General features: G+C 40.0%; 1 protein-coding gene across 1 annotated transcript in view; it reads right to left on the bottom strand.

Moving 5' to 3' along the window:
* The window catches only part of UBA2 (ubiquitin like modifier activating enzyme 2), a 31,003-nt gene extending 15,615 nt beyond the window's left edge, over nt 1–15,388 (bottom strand). The window contains exons 1-9 of the mRNA XM_068991824.1: nt 15,251–15,388; nt 13,300–13,383; nt 12,225–12,295; nt 10,937–11,001; nt 9,298–9,398; nt 7,687–7,808; nt 4,151–4,218; nt 3,564–3,685; nt 815–914 (exon numbers count right to left, since the gene is read on the bottom strand). Of these exons, the coding sequence (XP_068847925.1) occupies nt 815–914; nt 3,564–3,685; nt 4,151–4,218; nt 7,687–7,808; nt 9,298–9,398; nt 10,937–11,001; nt 12,225–12,295; nt 13,300–13,383; nt 15,251–15,388 (871 nt within the window). The remainder of the gene's footprint in view (nt 1–814; nt 915–3,563; nt 3,686–4,150; nt 4,219–7,686; nt 7,809–9,297; nt 9,399–10,936; nt 11,002–12,224; nt 12,296–13,299; nt 13,384–15,250) is intronic.
* Nucleotides 15,389–20,824: the final 5,436 nt, after the last annotated feature.

The raw sequence follows: 20,824 nt of genomic DNA, 5'->3' as shown, positions 1-20,824 counted from the left end.
GTAATTATCACTATGACACAATTATGCATACATATGCAAGAAATTGGTCAATATTATGAAAAATTAAGCAAGAAAATGGTCAATATTTGACGTGGGAAAGGTGTGAGACTGTCTCAGAATTTCAGATTACTGGAGGATTCAAGAATACAATGTAGGCAAGGTAATAAGCATTATGCCTAGAACATAGTATCAATAAGTGGAAGCTATCACAGCAATACTAGAATTGAGCTGTAAAAGGAAGTATTTGTTACTATAGATAACTACAGGAAACCGCTTCAAACTGACACCCTAAATCTCCCGGGGACCTTTTAAATTCCAATATGCTAAACACTGCTATGCAAAACAAGTTGAGACACAATGTGTTGAGAGGGGTAAGGAAGCAGTCACTACTACATTAGTTTTTCCTCACTTAAAGCTACAAATATGTCCCAAAGTTTAAGGAACAACACTTCACATCAGGGAGAATATGAAACAATTAAATGTTAACTGATAAGGGACTAGCTTAAAAGATACTGGCTGAAAACAGCAAGTCAGAGTATGTAAGTAGTATGATTCTATTTACATAAAGTGACCACACAACTGCCTGTGTCTATGTGCAGTTATCACCAAGACATTCTTAAAACATTCGTAGTAATTATTTCTCCAGGTGATGAGGTGTCCAGTGATTTTGCTTCTTCAAACTTTTCTGAACTGTTTGAATTTCTTACCATGGGTGTATACCACTGTATACCAAGAAATAACAAGGCTATTTAAAGACTTCAGGTGAGAGAATTTCCAACTTAGGAATCCCAAAGAGAAAAAATGTACCCTTCACCTTGACTTTGCACTTCAGCCCAATCCAATGGAACTGGAGGTTTCCTTTTCCGCCATAGTTTGTCCATCGTCAACAGATACCTGATATCATCTTTAAAAAGCTAAGACAGAAAGGAAGAAAGATAAATTCCATGAACCCTACTGTCCCTATCCTGATAAAAATATAACAAAATTACCCTGCTGACTTCACATTATAAAATCTGATTTAAAGATTTGAGGACATGTTATATAACAGTAGATTACAATTCTCAAGGGGGAAGGGCAGGGGGGAAGGTGTGCACCTAAAATCTTTGTGTAAAAAGAAATTTTACACACAACGCTTACACTTGAAACAGTTAAAATCAGAGATGCTGAGAAAAGCAGAGTAAGGGAGCTCTGAACTGTGCTGACTGGACCCCGTCCTCTCAAACCACTTCCCCATATTGGCTCCCCAGATCAGCTGCAATCACAACCATGCCATTCAAGGGACTGAGTAAACACACACCAACTCCACAGAAGTGAGCCTAGAGGTGCCAGTTAGCAACACCTTCAAGTTTGTGGGCACTTGCCAATAAAGCATACACATTTTAAAAGTGCTCAAACAGAAATTAAGAACGCCTGCAACACTTTTGAAATGGCCTCCCCTGCCACCCCCCACAAAGAACCTCAAACACACAAAACAGTTCCTATTTCAAAACTAAAACCAAACATTACCACATATAGATTGAGACGATCACACGAATCACACTTTCTATGTGATAGAATTTCAGATGATTTTAATAGTTTTACATTTTCCTTAGTTGTATTTCCTATTGTTGATTTATTCCACACATTTTTTGAATATATCAGATATGAATTTAGATATGGCTAAAAGTTAGAACTATTTGTCAAAATATACTCAACTGAGTATCTATCAAACATCCTTAATCTTTGGAAAATCAGCCAAATATACAAATAATAGTACAATTTAGTGTGAAAATCACACAGCTCTGAGTACTGTTAAGTTATTCTGTTCTACTTGAGGAACAGGGTCAGAGTTGGTAACATCTGACATGGGTATAAAAGGAAGGAAATAAGGGGTCCTGTATGATTTGCGTAACAAATTTAGCTAGAGACATTTTATAGAGGAACCTTAGTGCTTGGCTGTAAAGCCTGCCAGGCAATGGGGAATTAGCATGGATTTCCAAACACCAGCTCCACAGCCTTCTCTGTTCAACTATTAAATACTAAGATCTTCACACTCTGTCTCTTTCTATAAACCTAACTCAACCAAATCTCTAAACTGGTTAATTACCCACAGAACCATGCATCATCTCGCTCATGCTCCACAGAGGAATCTCTGTCTGTTGCCTTCCACACTCCCCCGATCCCTATGCACCCACCTGTCTCCCTAGCTACCTCAGAGACTGGCACCACTATTCACCTGCTGCCCAGCAGGAAACCGGCAAGTATTCTTGGTTTCTCATGTTATACAAAGTTCAGTCTGTATAAAATGGATAATCCACACTCCAATGGGACTGCAGATGGGTTCTACTTCCAATTACTCCAGAAGGCACTGTCCCATGCTGGTTACAAGAGGAACACCAGGTCCTACAAGAGTGCACTGCATATTTCCTATACCTTATACTGACCCTACAGACTACCCTTCAATGGATTCCCACTGTCTTGGTGTAATATCCTTACCATGACCTAGAAAATCCTGCCAGATAGAGTCTCAGCTTACCTTTACAGTCCTCTTTCCACTCTCCCTTTTAATGGGAATTATTTCAGTTCTTCAACCTGAGACTGACTTTCTACATGCTGCATTCTCATCCCCACCCTTATTTTTTGAAATCTGGAGTTGAAATGCCATTTCCTCTGGACAGCCTCTTCTGAACCCTCATTCCAGTCAATAATAATGTTTAATAACAGGGAGGGTTAAGTCTACTTATTATTACAGGGTTCCAATACATTTGAACTTAATCTCATTACACCCTGAACTCGAAACTGCTTGTTCAATGTTTGACTTCCCTTCTAGACTCTGAGTTCTCTCCCCTACAAAGAGCTGGGACCCTATTTTCTGTCTCTGTCACTGTTAAAGCTTCTGTAGTTTAAGTGTGTGGCACACAGCAGATGCTTAAAGTTACCTGTTGAACAACAGACTGGAGACATACTTCAGATTATTCTGGCATTCAACTGCTCAAATTGGAATGGAAATAGGCATATGGACACTAGTTTAGAAAATACTGTCACTATCCATATCAGAGTTAAGCACACTGGATTTTAAGCATAATCAAAATCAGCAAAGGAGTGAAAGAAGAGAAACAGCAGAAACCAAAGGTGAGTTATATAAAGAAAATCAGTGAAAGTGAGGGAAGGAAAGACAAGTAAGAGTGCATAAATAAGCCTCTGTATTTATCTTCTATAAAGATGCTATACTGATTTAGTATTCATGTTAAAATTTCAAACCTGTTTATCCCAACTACATCACAATGAATTCACTAAGACAATGCTGTGTTCTCTGTGTGTGCTCAGTGGTGTTTGACTCTTTGCAACCCAGGGACTGTAGCCCACCAGGCTCCTCTGTCCATGGGATTTCTCAGCCAATAATACTGGGGTTACCATATCCTTCTCCAGGGGATCTTCCCAGTCCAGGGATCAAACCCATGTCTACTGCACTGGCAGGCGGATTCTTTACCACTGTGCCACCTGGAAAGCCCAATTAAATCACACACTAGCTTAAAACAGCATAATAAAAATCGATCCACAGTTATAAAAAAGGCAATCCTAACCTTGGTAAAAAGCTTAACTGGATCATATCCAGTTGATTTAGCCCATTCCTTGGTGGAAACACGTTTAATGTCACCATCTTCATTAGACGCTCTGGCTCTGGCTTCGGCTTCCATTGGTTCCCCTACAAAACACACACTAGTTTATTTTCAACTGTAGTTCATGTAGAATGAATCTCTCACCCACCTTTGAGGTGTGGGGTAGCATGGGGTCACTCATGGAAGCCACCAGCATGTGACACATTCTGAATTCAAGGAGAAAGAATCAGAACATGCTCATCACCGTTTTTTTCTACTTCAGTTTCTGAAGGCCACATGCAGAGTAGTACAAGTATAGACCTGGGAACAACTCCTACCCAGCTCGATTTACTAGATTTGTGAGATTTCTCTGCAGCGTGTCTCTTCACAAGTAAAATGGCATGACTTGTTTTTTAAAACATCATTTAAAGATCAAACAAGAACATAATACATTATCTAGCTTATAACAGCAATTATCTCCCCCTCTCCCTGCCTTAAGCTACCAATATTAAATTAGCAAAATAAAGACAGTGGTCATCAATAAAAAAATATATCCCAACTAGTTTACTCACAGGAAGCTTCAGGGTCAGCTCTGTCAGGAGATACTTCTTGATCAGCATCTTCTTCTCCAAACAACTGGCTATAATTTAAGAATAGTAAATACTTATGTATACCAAAATATTCTGAACAAATGTTACCTTTTCCAAGCTTCCTCAAATCTTCAGTTAGGGATGAAAATTAAATAATTGATAAATTATATTCTAGAAACCTCAAAGTATTTAACCAATCTGTTTAAAACAGCTTGCATTCTCATTTGAACCACAACACAGAGAAGTCAAAATTTTAATAGACCCAGATTCATTTCTGTCTGCTAGCTTCTGCAAATTCCTGTTAAAATCACTCATCAAGAGACAGGTGAGTGGCTTTACATTCCAAAACAGACAATATTTCACTTAGAGAATGACAGCTGTGAAGTATACCTGCAACTAGCTATTAAACAAACACTGACACACCTATTATGTGTGAGGCACTGCTGAAGGTGCAGGAAACTCAGCAGTAAGACATTTTATCATAGTAATATGTATCTTTACCTATCTTTACCACTTAAGAGTCATTTGAAATAATGGGAAAGTATTAAGCTGAAACTCCCTCTTATTAATCAAGCTATCCTAAAAACTGTTTAATAACTTTTCAACCTTCTTTAAGCACAGGACTTACATTAAAATCCCAAAGATCTTGATATATTTTACAAGAAAATTGTTTCCAACACTGGTTGTACCCCCAAAATACACTCCCAAAATAGCATGCATAAGTTCCTACCGATCTCTCCAAAACATTTTGCCAAACTAGCAAGTATAAAATATCAACAGTATGTTACTGTGGCTTTATTCTTGATTTTCCAAGTTAATCATACAGTTGAACATTATCTTTGTTTATTGCCTAGATTTCCCTTTAAGTAAAAAAAAAGTGTCTATAAGTATTGTCAGGTTGTCCTTCTCTTATTACAGGACTATATTCCAGACCACAATCTTAGTTCCTTATGTTGCAGTTAGTTCATCCCATGTAAGAGCTTAATTGTATACACATCATTGGACCTCTCTTGATGATGAAATACTAAATGAATTTGAATGTATCAATCCTTTTTTATAATTACCACTTTTATATCTTGAGAAATTGTTCTTTAACCCAAAGGATAAAGATTTTCTCCTATATGCTATATCAGAACAATTTAAAATTTTGCCTTTCACATATGAATAATTAATCCACTTGGACTTAATTTCTATACATTATTAAATTACACATATTGTTTTAAGTAGAGAACAATTTTTTCCACATTGGTTCCACTTAGGCTTTAGTCTTCCATATAAATTTTATAATCAGATGAACAAGTTCCATCAAAATCCCTGATAAAATTTTAATCAGAATTGTACTGAATCATTAATACTTTATATACACAAACTAAAATAAATGTACATTTTGCTCTGTCAGCTAAGAAGGCCTAAAACAAATGGCACCCACATCTATGCCTAAGCAGTTGTATCTGGGCTTCTAATATCATTCTTCAATAAAAGGAACCAGGTTTCCTTGAAGAAATGTCTAATTCTAGGGCTGAAGCAGGAAATACACAAGATGAACCTGGAGCATCTTATAGTCCCAGAAAGTAAGGAATTACTCCAAAAGAAAACCCCCCGTCACACTTTAATGGCTACATATCAAAGAGCACAAGGCCAACTGAAGAGCTCCCAATGGTCAAAGATGGAACAATCTGAGCAACAAAATTAAACAGTGTATTAGATTATAGTGAAAGTCGCTCAGTCACATCTGACTCTTTGCCACGCCATGGACTATACAGTCCATGCAATTCTCCAGTCCAGGATACTGGAGTGGGTACCATTTCCCTTCTCCAGTGGATCTTCCCAACCCAGGAAATTGATTTGGGGTCTCCTACACTGCAGGTGGATTCTTTACCAACTGAGCTATCAGGGAGGAAAAACCCACTAGATTATAACCCAAACTATAAAATACATTCAATATCAATGAATCTACATGGATGACAAACACTACCTTAAGTGATCAAGGCCTACATTAATAGTCATAAATTACGTTGATAACATGTATCCCTCATATGATATGAGGAAAACAACACTTTATCTCTGAGGTCTTCCTTCCAATAACCTATAACCACACTGATATCAATAAGAAAAACATCAGACAAATTCCAATAGTGGGGCATCCTACAAAATACCTGACTAGTACTCTTCAAAATTAACAAGGTCCTCAAAAACAAGCAAAGTCTGAAAAACTGTCACAGCCCCCTTAAGGGGGATCTAAGGACATGGGAAGTAATTATGTGGTATCCTGGAATAGAAAAGAAACACTGGGTAAAAACTAAGGAGATTTAAATAATCTTTGGACTTCAGTTAATAAACAATGTATCATTATTGATCCACTGTTAACCTGTATATCATACATTAGTATGGTAAGATGTTGACAATAGAGGAAACCAAATGTGGGAACTTGCTACCTTCTCAACTGTTTTCTAAATTTGAAACTGTTCTAAAAACTAAAGTCTACTGAAAAGAAAAAAAAAAGTTTCCCAAATAAATAAAACCTGCAAGTGTATTTCTTGTGAAATTTTGTCATTATACCGTTATATGTGTACTTTCCTGAGTGAATATGTTATACCTTAATCAAAACATAAAACTGTTTGCTGCAGACTTCTAGAAGATAATCAACTTGATAACGTTCTCTTCTTAGTTTACTAAGAAGGTGAAAAAGTATTTGCTAAATTTTACCAAACATTTTTCCTTTATCTATGAAGATTATACAGTTTCTCTTTCTTAATGAAATAAACGGCATTTATAGATCTTTCCAGTGTTAAATCATGCTTGCATTCCTGGAATAAATACAACGTGGCATCCTTTCCATTTTACACCATTTAGATCTTTTTACTTTATTTTTGGCTGTGCTGGGTCCTCCAGGTGTGATGTGGTGGCTGCTCCTGCTGCGGAGCACAGGCACTTGGCTGCACGGGCTCCAGCACTCGTGGAGCACAGGCTTAGCTGCTCCGTGGCACGTGGAGTATTTCTGGACCAGGGACTGAACGTGCATCCCCTGCACTGGCAGGTGGACTCTCAATCACCGGACCACCAGAGAAGTCCCCCTCTTTCCTTTTCACAGTCAAACCTGACAATTTATTTTCCACTTTTATCTCAATTACATCCTAATTTTTTTGACTTTATGTTATTCTTTTTCCAACATAAGTTGCATCCTTTGCCAATTAATGATCACCACTCTTCATCTGTGTAAGCCTGTTAACTTCTTTCAACTACCACATACAACGTATCCTACAAGTTCCACATGTATTTTCAGTATTATTACAAACTATTTTCAACTTCCATTATTTCTTATTTAACCAGTGAATTACTTCTAAGTCTGTTTTAGTGTTTTCAAATACAAAGACTTGTGCTCATTTAGTTATATGCCTATTTCCAGTCAGAGTAAGCTCCATCATCGTTAAGTACAATTTCTCCACGGTATTTAAATAAATAACCCCACTGTTCATCAACAGTACTAAAAATATGCCCAGAAATATATATACTCTTACTTGAACAAATATTTCGCCCAGACAATGCAATGAATAGGTTCTGAAGGTGTGTTACGAATTGTACAGCCAGGAAAAGTTCTCTGGGTTGGTTTGGGATGACATTCATAACACTCAGTCACACCCTGCAAAGTAAAGATGTGAGAAAAACATTTAACCCATGACAATGGTTTCTCAGTACTGTAATCCATTCTTTCATTTACATTCCAACTATCAAGAAAATTTTAAAATATTAGTGACTCCCCAAATCCTTACTTTACAGATAAGAAACTCTAACATAAAACCTAACTGAATCTACCAGTCACAGCTAAGGCTAAGCCAGGACTCTTGAGTCCTGGCCCAGTAAGGAGAAAACACAAGTTTATCTTGATCACAGTGAATAGAGGAAACTACTGGGAAGACAAATAACAGCTTTCCAACCAGTTATCTTCCAAAGTTGTGAAACTCTATTATTTAAATATTATTTATAGCTTTCCCTTATAAGCTCCTAAAGAGTAAGTGAATCGAAAGCATTTAATTTCTAGAGCTAACCAGGTACATGGAAAAAAGTCTTAGGTATTGCTAAACCAAATACTCTTCATTTCATTGCTAAAGGGTTATGTTTAAATTTACACTGGAAGGAATCTCTGAAAGAAGTCTACAACACCTGTGATAATTTTTCAAAACTTCAAATGAATATTCCTCATTCTGGCAGTTCTCTATCTCAGTCTTAATACATACTAGCGTCTCAGTAGTGGATCATGGTAATGAGCAATGTCTTTCTAATAATGGTTAAAGACCCCAAACCTGCAAATACCATTTTAATAAAATTGCAGCAGATCCAGGGTTTTCTCCATAATGCCATTTCTGGTGTCCTTCCAACATGCTTTCTTGGGGCCAGCCATATAGCAAGCAGTCTATCCCTCATAAATTAATATTTACAAGTTTTTGTAGAATGATATGAATTAAGCTCCCAAAAAGTAATACTAAATACTAAAAACAACTGAAGCAGAGCCACCATTTTCGGTATGGATAAACTGCCAAAGACAGACAAAAGTATCAAATTTCAAGTAAAGTATATAACTTCTTTTAGTTTCAAGACCTGCAAATGATTCTTCCAATGTATCTGTTTAATTTCTTAAAAGAATTAAGAGAAAAAAAGATTTGAGCAGAAAATGAATAACAATATTAAGATGATAGAAAACTGAGTTATGAACATACAGGTACTTGTTCTTACTCTTTAGTTTTATCTAAATACTTGAAATACTTCACAAATAGACAAAAAAATTTTTCAAAGTACTCCAGACTATAAATCTGGACTCCAGCCAAAACTAACTTTTTAGAAGCTGGTTTAGCATACATCAACATGTCATGTAGTCTCTTATGCTTGCCAACCTAAGGATTTTAATACACAAGCTACATTTTAATACATGCAAGGATTTTAATACATAAGATCTTTGCCTGTACTCTTTCGTACCTTCATAGCATCCTAAGTTTTAGAGGAGCACAAAAAAATCCTTACGTTCTGGAGGCTGACAAACCCATGTAATACATAGCCAAAGTTAACTTCTTCCCTCCTTAAGGTCCCAAATAAATATTTGGGGAGCAAAAACAAACAAAAAAGATGTTCTTTACCTTTTTGATAGTGGTTACTTGCCCAAGATAACCAGCAGTTCCACTCTCAATAAGAGGGACATCAGCTGCTAGACACATTCTATTAACATGGTTGCGGGCAGCTGGAAGAAAAATACTAATTAACAGGAGTTCATAGGGAAAAAAAAAAAAAAAAGGTTACGTAGTTACCTGTAATCAGAATGAAATTTACCCGAACCATTCTCTACTGTTTTTATTTCATGTACAATTCTCTTACAACTATGACCAGAATAATACAACTATTATAGACATTTAAGAGACATGCAACAGTAAAATTTCTAACGTAAGAAATTCGTATTACAAATTTACTATATGAGAAGCACCACTATATACTACTTTTTAATTCCAAAGTGCCATCTTCCTCTTCTACTGCTGTGGCTGCTGCTGCTGCTGCTAAGTCGCTTCAGTCGTGTCCAACTCTGTGCGACCCCACAGACGGCAACCCACCAAGCTCCCCCATCCCTGGGATTCTCTAGGCAAGAACACTGGAGTGGGTTGCCATTTCCTTCTCCAATGCATGAAAGTGAAGTCGCTCAGTCGTGTCTTGACTCTTAGCAACCCCATGGACTGCAGCCTACCAGGCTCCTCTGCCCATGGGATTTTCCAGGCAAGAGTACTGGAGTGGGGTGCCATTGCCTTCTCCAACTACTGTGGCTACCTTTTATTAAACTTGGCTAAAACATTGTTTCAATGTTTTGCAAGCCCTTAACTTGCTCTTATTCTACTAAAATTATCAGACAATACATTGAAATGAATGGAGAATATGGAATATCAACTTGGAACTATTAAGGCAGTTTAAAATTGGGGGGGGTGCGGAAACAAGATAAAGGGAAAAAAGATGAGTCTGGTTAAAGAGTTATCCTGCCTCTTTCTTATGCTACTTTGTATGTCTTTTCTTTTGATATTTCTGACCTGAAATTGTTACAAACTCACTTGACAGATGCACTTTTACATGTGGAAGTCCTTAGAAAAAGACTAAGTATTTTCATTCCACATTTCAGACACACAGATCTGTTAACAATAACTGGCTATACAGTATTTGATATATGAAATATCACCAACTTGTAGAAGTTTAAATGGTCTGAAATGTGTACATGCAACAGGATCCAGTCTGGTATCTCACAGCACCAGATATACTGAAACTAATTCAAGAGCTATGACTTCTATAACTTTGGCATCCTGTTGCCTTACTCTCAAAACAGTGGTTTTTAGCCCTAATTGCCCTTTAGATCATCTGGGAAACTACAAAAAAAAAAAAAGATCATTAGGTCCCACTTACAGAGTCTGATTTAATTGGACTTGGGTGAAATCTGGACCCTGATATTTCTTAGATCTCCACATAAACAAAGGAAGTCACTGTGTTTAAGTGCTGGGATAATGTGAAACAAATAAACATGCACACAACATACGCAGTCATCCTCTTTAATAATTTTAGCTTCCCCTATTTCACAGCAGTTCCAGTTAAAACTACAATCAAATGGCAATCTTTAAACCTGATCTTACTTCCCTTTAGCTCTTTTAAGATGTAACTTGTTAAGGAAATATTTTAATTAACACTAATTGAATAAACAACCTTGTTACGGAAGAAAGGAAATACTTAAAATTATTAAAATAATCTCACCTCTGTTATCTAAAGCATTCATAACCAATATAAATTGTCGAAAAAATTCCACATTATAGTCAGGGCTACAAAGTAAAACAACAAAAACAAGTCACCAAAACAACTGGCCTTATACATGAGCTTTACAGAATAAAACAGGGTACTAAAAAGCATATTAAACTAATAACAGTGCAAAAATAACTGGTATTAGGGGTCTCTACCATATATATATAGGTCTGACTATCCCCAAATACCATCAACAGATTTAAAAGAAATTATTTCCCTTTAATCCCTGTGAATAACTACACATCCTTCTTGGCCAGTTACCTTGGGCACTGAGCAGAAAACCCAAACTGGCACGACTTACGAGTTCCACCAGGCCTTCCCGGGGCAGCAAGTGCCTGGGAACATACGAAGAATACATTCCCAGGATCTGCCTAGCCTGTGGCTTCACCTCACATGGTCAAGATCAGCAGGGTTCAGGCCCCTAGGGTCCCTGCTTTTAGAAGCACTGGGAAAGCAACACAGGGTAAGAAGGTTGTAAGGCTATCAGCAAGCTTGTAGAGCAAACATCCAGAGAATTAAAAGGAACCTGGAGACATAAATTCCCTGAGAAAGCATAAGACTTTCTTTAATTCCAGGCCTCAAAAAAGAACTCATTGTTTTTAATACCATTTATACTTGTTAGCTGGACAACTACAGATAAAGGATTATTTTAGACACAGGGTTCCTTTGCCCCAACACCTCCAAAATTATTTATTTATCCTATCTCTACTGAGATCAGAGAATACTTATGTACCATCAGAATTACTGCCCCATCACAATCCCCAATGTTATATTACAGAACTCACAGCCCTAATAAACAAATTATTTGTGGAAGGAACCTTTTAAACTGAGAAAGGCTGTAGCTGAAGTCAACCAGAATGAGTAATATATTTAGAAAGGTCTGAATCATCACATATAATGATTTTTCATAGAATTATATATTTAAAACAGGAGTATAAGTTCCTTTTAAGTTTTCATAACTTATTTAAGATTTATTGAAAGTATTAAAGTATCTCACTTATCTAAATCATTCAAACCATATGTGTCTGTGTATGAATATATACATATGTATATACAAATATACTGCTAAAAGAATGCCACTTAACTTATGTGGGCATAACCTACTGCATTTTTATTATTCCAGAAAAACTTAGAAAGCAGAATGACTTTGAGTTCATATATTTAGCCAAGAAAAATATACTTTGAAGGTTTAATTAAAAATTCACAGCAAATGCAATTCTGTGACATAATAATCAGAGCATACTTCATGATGCTGTCATGGTAGGCTATGATATTAGCTTTCGGGTAAAACTGCAGTACACTCTCTTTGGCAACCTGGAAAAACAAACAACACTAAATTACTAATGTACTAAATTACTATAACATTCTAATTATATACAAAATCTATTTATGGCAGACAACTGCTACTTCACCTTATATAATATTTACATTAAAAATAAAATACAAAAATGTAACAGGAAAATTTCAACAAGATTAAGCTATATATACCTATTTATAAACTAACAGGACAGCTGCCTCCTCTCATACACACTTGTACGTGAATGGCCAGCTTCAGCAAAAGTATCAAATGCTTTAACCAAGTATCATTCATCCATTCAACGACTATTCACTAAGCATCTTCCATATTATCAGAATTTGTGTATGGCACTTGGTGAATAGGAGTGACATATATCAAATAATCATCTAGATACATGTAACTACAAAATATGATAATGATACACAGAAAAAGCAGAGACTGTAATGAAAGGAAGATCTGATTTAGAGATTTAGGAAAGAACTCCTAGAGAAAATGTGAAAAATGAAAAGGGGAAAAGAGTGAAAGTTCACCCAAAAGGCTGAGAAAAAGGCAAAGGCAAAAGGTATTTCAAAACCTTGAATCAAGATGGAACATTCAAGGAACTAAAGAAAGGTCAGAATGGCAAGAACTCAGGGGACGCTGTCTTCTTCTAAAGTGAACAATGGCCTAAGTTGTAGCTTCACCTGCCCAAAATACAGAAGCCAACCTCTGAGGAATGTAGAACACAAGGCTCACTCTAAGTAAACACTCCGAAACTTAAGCAAGAAGGGGACCCATTTACAGGGTCAGGAAAAGCACTTATCTTCTCTGCAGACAAAAAAAAGACAGCACAGCCTTCAGTCCTTTACTAGACAGATCTTTCTATTCTTCATAATCCCTCAGCTGAAAAAGAGACAATTTCCCCCATATTCTCCCTCCTGCTAGAAACCCCAAGTTAATCTAATGCCATAAATAGAAGATCCCCCAAGGGCAGAAATAATAATGAACAGATAAATAGAAACCATATGAGAAATACAATTACCTGGGCCTTTGATCTTCCAACATGTTTCTTTTGAAACAAAAACTGCCTGTTGAGGTTGCTGACATCAATAGTATCCAGATCAATCTACAAATACATAGATCAGATAAATCACCAATTTTCTTATGTTTGAGCAATAAATATCACTATTCTCTTCAACCATAACCCAAAACTTTTGGTATTTGCTACATATAGAGGAGAAAAGGCTCTTAATACCAAAGTGTTAAATTGATAAAATAATTCAATACATATTTAAAAAAACAAGGTTTACTTTCAAAGATAACGTCCTCTCTCCCCCCAAAAAACTGATTCTTTTCTTCATTTGCTTGTTTAATCATCCTGGCAAATATGTTAGGAAATTCCTTAGATGGCACATAATCATGTTGAAAATGCATTAAAATTTTTTTCCTTTTTTCAATTTCCATCACTTCTCTATTAATCTCATCACTCTTTCAAATCCAATATAATAAACTGTGCCTTCTTTTTCTTAAATGATACTTGACAGATTTATTGAATTTTTAGCACGTTCTTTAATTCAAAAGTCCTTACCCATCCACAATTTTATTTACAATTATTACCTGAGGCCTGTGGAGGGAACCTTCTACACAAGGTTAAGTGTCTCAAGTTTTAAGTCTTACCTAATTGCTGTTTAAACGTTAAATACAAGGGAATAAAAAATAATTATAACTAAAACCACTTTCATTCCACTTCAATAAACTTACATGAAAGGTAATCAAACGTTCTGTATAACATCCATGGTTTTGGCTATAATTTGTGAAAATTACCAGTACATATAATCACATAACATTTTTTTTATTCGTGCTTTCTAAATTACTACAAAAACCAAACCAAATAAAAAAAGATCAACATTTATTTCTCAGATGCCCCAACTCATTGTCTATGACAAAATGAACCTTTTAAACGAGTATCAGTAATTATCAGCTATGCCACATTCATTTTTGGGATTTGTGATACAGAACTGAATGGGAAAACAAACCCTATAAAAACCAAAGGAAAATGCATAAATGCTTTTCCCTCCAGTCACCCATTTATTAGTTCAGTTGGTCATCTCTAATTCCATGTTTCCACTACACCTTAAAACGCTATAAACTCACAACCAAATTGTAGGTTACAACTCCAAACCTCTTAAGTTTACATAACAGAAATAACCTGACTCAAAACTGCAGCAGATTCTCGCTACTGCACACCAACGCAAAAGTTAAAATCCTAACCAATACCTTTAACGAAATAATCTATGGTGATAAAAATGATTGTCAGGCAGATTGTCTGTACCCAGAAGAGAGGAGCGCAAGCCCCAAAGGAGTCCTACCAGTTGCCTGGCGACCCAAAGTAAGTTACCAAACTGCATCTCACTTTTCCTCTTATTTGTTAAAAATAAAATGGGATGAAAACAGCGCTTATAAAGCCTGATAGCAGTGACGATTAAATACGTTAAGGCGAGTAAAAACCTCAGGACAGAGTCGGACTCGGGACAAACGCTCAGTAGGTCCTGATTGTTATTACCGCGCCATACTCTGCTCTGGATATTAAGAGGGACTTTGAATTGAACACTCGCAACATCCTCAAGGGACTCGAAACAACCATCTCCTGCCTCCCGTTCAAACTGGCGTACCGCTCTGAAGCGAAAGCACGAGGGCTCCTCCACAGCCCAGAGCCGCCACAAATTGGCGGGGCGCGGGCGGGGGGGTAGGGAGGCCCACCGCAGGACGCCCGGAAGACCCGGGCCCTCGGCCTCAGCATGCGGAGCGGGCCCGGCGAGCGGCAAGGCCCGCCCCGTCGCTGTGAAGGGCTCCCTCTCCGTGGACAGCCACGACCCTGGGGCCTCTGGGTCTGGCCCCGTGCTCTCAGCTCCAGTCCCGACCTCCGGGCCCCAAGCCCCCGGACCCCGGCTCCACAGCCCGCCATTCAGTCCGCGCGCACGCCTGGCCCTCACCAGGTCGATGTGGGAGAAGCCGGTGAGCACGAGGTTTTTGAGGAGTTCGCAGCCGATGCCGCCCGCCCCCACCACCAGGACCCGGCCCCCGGCCACGGCCTCAGCCAGTTCCCGGGGCAGCCCCCGCGACAGTGCCATGGCGGGACGACCACGAGCCGCGGCGGAGGCGGAGGCGGGAGAAGTGAGCCGCGGCCGGAAGCAGGTGGGGGAGGGGCGGCCCAGCTTCCGTTCCTGCGCACGCCGGCAGCCTATCGGCGCCGAGTGGGCGGAGCCCGAGGGTGTGGCCAGTCCGCCGGCCCTAGACAGGGCTGGGCTGTGAGCGAAGGGCTTCACACCTCCGGTAGTAGTTTCTCAGCGACGCGCACCGCCGGGTCTTCGGCCTAAGTAGCCTAAGGATGGTGTTTGGCCTGGGATTTGGAACTCCCAACCAAAACTTCTAACAGGTTAGAAAACCGATGTCCCTCTATGTAAAGAGCTCTTGCAAATTAACAAGAAAATGAATGTCACACAAAAAATACAGGCAATGGATGTGAAGGAGCACTCATGAAGACAATGGACAATATGATCAATATTGAAATTTCCTCAAAGACATGCAAAATAGTTTTCAAATGCTTTTCACCCATTGAATGGCAAAAACATTGTGTTAGGCACTCCCACACACTGCAGGTATACTAAGGCAAAGCTTTCTAGAGTATTGTGGCAATTTGATATTAAAAAAAAAAAAACCCTAAAATTGTGCATAGCTTTTGATTCATTCTTTTCAATTCGAGGAATTTATCCAATGGCAGTTATCACTGGTTAAAAAAATAATTAAATTGGAATAGAGAGGCAGATGTACAGAATGGACTTGTGGACTCAGCAGGTGAAGGGGAGCGTGGGATGAATTGAGATAGTAGGATTGACATATACACACCACCATGTGTGAAACAGTGGGAAGCTGCTGTATGACATAAACAGCTGGATGCATACTTTTCTTTTTTTGAAAAATACTTTGCAGCATATGTGTAATGGAGTAAAGGCCTCTTGTGCCCCAAGCGAAAAAAGCCAAACTCTGACAGTGGGAATTTGTAGATGAGCCACCCCACACCAGAGGAATGGAGGCTGCACGATGGCCGAGAGGAGCTATTTCACGTTCAAGGTCAGGAGGGGCAGCTGTGAGGAGATACCCCTCGTCCAAGGTAAAGAGCAGCGGCTGCGCTTTGCTGGAGCAGCTGTGAAGATACACCCCACGTCCGAGGTAAGAGAAACCCCAAATAAGATGGTAGGCATTGCGAGAGGGCATCAGAGGGCAGACACACTGCAACCATAATCACAGAAAGCTAGTCAGTCTGATCACACAGACCACAGCCTTGTCTAACTCAATGAAACTAAGCCATGCCATGTGGGGCCACCCAAGATGGGCAGGTCATGGTGGAGAGGTCTGACAGAACATGGTCCACTGGAGAAGGGAATGGCAAACCACTTCAGTATTCTTGCCTTGAGAACCCCATGAACAGTATGAAAAGGCAAAATGATAGGATACCAAAAGAGGAACTCCCCAGGTCCGTAGGTGCCCAATATGCTACTGGAGATCAGTGGAGAAATAACTCCAGAAAGAATGAAGGGATGGAGCCAAAAGAAGGGGACGACAGAGGATGAGATGGCTGGATGGCATCACTGACTCGATGGACATGAGTTTGGGTAAACTCCGGGAGTTGGTGATGGACAGGGAGGCCAGGCATGCTGGATTCATGGGGTCGCAAAGAGTAGGACACGACTGAACTGAATTGAGCTGAAAGACTTATTGCAGGGTGTCAAGCAAGGAAGTGGGAGGCAAGCCTCAGGTCCCTTCAACTTGGTCTTTGAGTTAGGGGATTTTTTTGAGGGGAAGAACAAAGAGAGATTAATCATCATCTTGTGCCATTTTTAAATAGTAGTTTGGGGAGTTAGGATATGTCTCTAGTTTACAATTCTCTGGCCACGTGGTCCATGCCTCTGGGATCTGTTAGCTCACCTTCCTCTGGAGAAACAACTTGAGTTTGTACCTTAACAATGACATCTATAATAGCAAGTTTACTACATTAATGAGGTTATCAACAACAGCAATTTTAGTCATCTGACTCTGGTTGATTAGTGTTCAGTTAGCATCAGACTGAGATCAGAGGAGGTTAAGAAAGGGAGTAAAGTTGTGGAGAGATTTATCATAAACTCAGTAAGGGAACTTGGTTTCAGGAGTGGGGGAGACTCAGTTTCAATTACAAAGTATGTAAAAGATTAAATTTTATTAAAAAGGTTTCTCAAATGGCAAGAAAAAAACCATGGTTAGTATTTTTGTGTACTTATGTATGCTGGAATTGTGGACAATTTTTATTTCTTCTCCAAACTTTCCTGTATTTCCCAGATGCTCATGTTCCTCAAAGAAAATGTGAACTTTAAAATCGGAAAAAAATTATTAGAAGAAAAAAGGAAAAGATGGCGTAAAAGGAAAATCCAAAGAGTCATTATTGCTAAGAGAGCTCTCTAAAATGGAGCTGGAAGGCCACTGATAAAGTGTAACTTATGCAAGGCTTCCGTGAAGAAGTGAAGTGAAGTTGCTCAGTCGTGTCTGACTTTTTGTGACGCCCATGGACACCAGGCTCCTCCAACCCAGGTCTCTCACATTGCAGACAGACGCTTTACCGTCTGCGCCACCAGGGAAGTCACCGTGAAAAGGCTTCCGTAAGACCCCCTTATCTGTCTGCAGTGTCTGTATCTTCTGGACCCCAGGGCTTCCCTGGTGGCTCAGGTGGTAAAGAATCCTCCTGCAATGTGGGAGACTTAGGCTCAATCCCTGGGTCGGGAAGATCCCCTGGAGAAGGAAATGGCAAGCCACTCCAGTATTCTTGCCTGGAGAATCTCCATGGACAGAGGAGCCTGGCAGGCTACAGTCCATGGGGTCACAGAGAATCAGACACCACCGAGTGACTAAGCACAGCACGGCAGTGAAGTCTGACCTTCTGACCACTCACTGTCCTAATGAAGGCATTCAAAACATCTGCCAGAAACTCAATGCTTATTACCCTTACCCAAATATAACTCATGACAGCCTATCTGTATCAGACCCTTACCCTAAAACAACTCGTGACCATCATCCCTAAAGGACTATTTCCTTTCTTGTGTCAGAGTACAGCCTCAAGGCATTTGTCTTCATAAGTCCCTGATTCTCTTCCCTGGAACACACTTTCCATTATACTCAAATCTGTGTCTTCTAAACTGTGACTTCTTTAAGATTTATTGATTTATTTATTTTGGGGGGCTGCACTGGGTCTTTATTGCTGCACATGGGCTTTCTCTAGTTGCGGTGAGTGGGAGCTTCTCTCGTGGTGCATGGGCTTTGCATTGTGGTGGCTTCTCTTGTGGGAGGGCGTGGGCTCTAGGGTGTGTGTGGACTTCAGGAGTTGCAGAATGTGGGCTCAGGAGTTGTGGCACATGGGCTTCCTTGCTCTGAAGCATGTGGGATCTTCCTGGTCCAGGGGTGAAACAGGTGTCCCTTGTATTGCAAGGCAGATTCTTAACCACTGGACCATGATTGAAGCCCCAAATTGCAATTCTTATGATGTCAAATATACTCTTTTCTTCTTTGTCTTGTTGGTTGACAAAGGAAAACAGAAGAAAATTCCTTTTGACTTCTCTGGTCCTTTTCATCAGTTGATTGGTTCCCCAAGCACCCACCAAGCTTGGTCTGTGAGGAGCACTCAGGCTGTGGTTCTGAACCATAAGGTAAAGGAGGGGCCGGGGAACCCAACCATGGCTTGGGTGGGTCGAGGGGCAGAGGGCACACCCTTGCATAGTACGCTGCTGACGTCCCTTCCCTACCATTGGCCTGCCTCTCATAAACAGACATCGTGAACAGGAGGCTCACCTTCCTTCTCCCTCAAGACACGCAGTGGATAGAGCCACCTTCCTTTGCTTCTCTCCTGCCCACAAAACTGCACACCTAATCCTACTCCTCAGGGCCTTGCTGGTATTTCTGTTTTCAGATCTAGATCTTTTACACAGCATGTAAGTGGTTCACACTGGACTTGTTTTCTCATGTCTTGCTTCCTTAACAACTATGTTACAAACATTATTTCTATTGGATGATGGGGATGCCTCTGCAATCTGTACTCTATTTAGATAAGATCCGATACAAACATGTATAACTAGATTCAAGAACGCATTTGGTTGGAAGCACAAATTGTATCCCCCTAAAAGAAACATGACACCTAACTCATATCTGAAAATGGCTGTATCAACAGTTTCAAGCAACAATTATACCCCATTCTCTCATCAAAGGAGGGTACTCTCTGGCCACTTAAATAAATCCAAAGTGATGTACCTGCAGTCTGATGTACCTGATATGAGCAGTCTGTTTTCTGCTCTAGTTGGAGTGAGTGGTCTTAAGTCTAAGGAATTATCTGCCCACAACAGAAGTGCCACAAGGGAAGTGGTGATGGCTTCTCCATGACAGAGAGGAGGAATCAAAACCTCTCTCTACAGGACTTCCCTGGTGGCTCAGTGGTAAAAAAAAACAAAAAACAAAAAACAAAACCCGCCTGCCAATGCAGGAGACATGGGTTCAATCCCTGATCCGGGAAGATCCACATCGTAGTTGCCATGGAGCAACTAAGCCTGTGCACCGCAACTACTGAGCCTGCGCTCTAGAGCCCGGGAGATGCACCTTCTGAAGCCCACACGTGCCCTAGAGCCTGTGCTCTACGAGAGAAGCCAGCACGACGAGAAGCCGTGCACCACAACTACAGAGTAGCCCCTGCTTGGTGCAACCAGTGAGAGTCCTCACAGCAGTGAATCCAGCACAGCCAGAAATAAATAAAACGAACAAAAAAACCTCTCTCTGCAGGTCCACACTCGGCCTCAGCCCTACAACCCAGTGTTCCTGAAATATCTATAACCAACACCCTTGCTTTCTTCTACATAGCCAGCCACTTTTCCCAGGTACCTCTGCCCACCTTGGGAAGCAGGGAGAGGGCAAGGAAGCAGTCAATAACATAAAATCTAAATGGAGAGAGGGGAGATGAGTGGTAGGACACCACTCATCTGGGTAGGACACCCAGGGACAGCTGGGTGGAGGGACAATGTCCAGAAGAGACAAAAGGGGCAAGAGGTGGGAGTAGATGAGGGTGGGAAAGTGGGGTAGGCCTCAACAGCTAATGTCACAGGGCAGTAGCCTCAAGCAGCTGGAACAGTCCCAGCAGTATGCTCTGTCAGCATCCAGGGACAGCAAAGGTGCAGAGGCTGCAGGGGTAATACATGGCTAGCTGCTGCTCACAGCGCCTCAGCTGCTCTCCCTCCGAGAACCCATCAGGGTCTTCCATAAGATCACCTGCCCTGTGGGCTACAGAGGAGCCATGTTCTGAGCTGCCTCTGTGGACGCAGGCCACTGACCCTGAAGGGCTAACCAGCCCATAAACGAGAGGTTCTAAATCCTGGCTCCAGACCCAGCACAGGTGCCAAAAAGCAAACAGAAACAAGAGCTAATATAAACTCTGAGTCAAAATGAGGTAAAAACACAGTTTAAACATTAAAGTTTAATTTATGTAAATAAAAGGAAATGCA

This window comes from Capricornis sumatraensis, chromosome 20 (genome assembly GCF_032405125.1).
Source record: "Capricornis sumatraensis isolate serow.1 chromosome 20, serow.2, whole genome shotgun sequence".
Taxonomy (NCBI): Eukaryota; Metazoa; Chordata; class Mammalia; order Artiodactyla; family Bovidae; genus Capricornis; species Capricornis sumatraensis.
The sequence above is the reverse complement of the archived record's forward strand: the minus strand, read 5'-3'. Positions and strand labels throughout refer to the sequence as shown.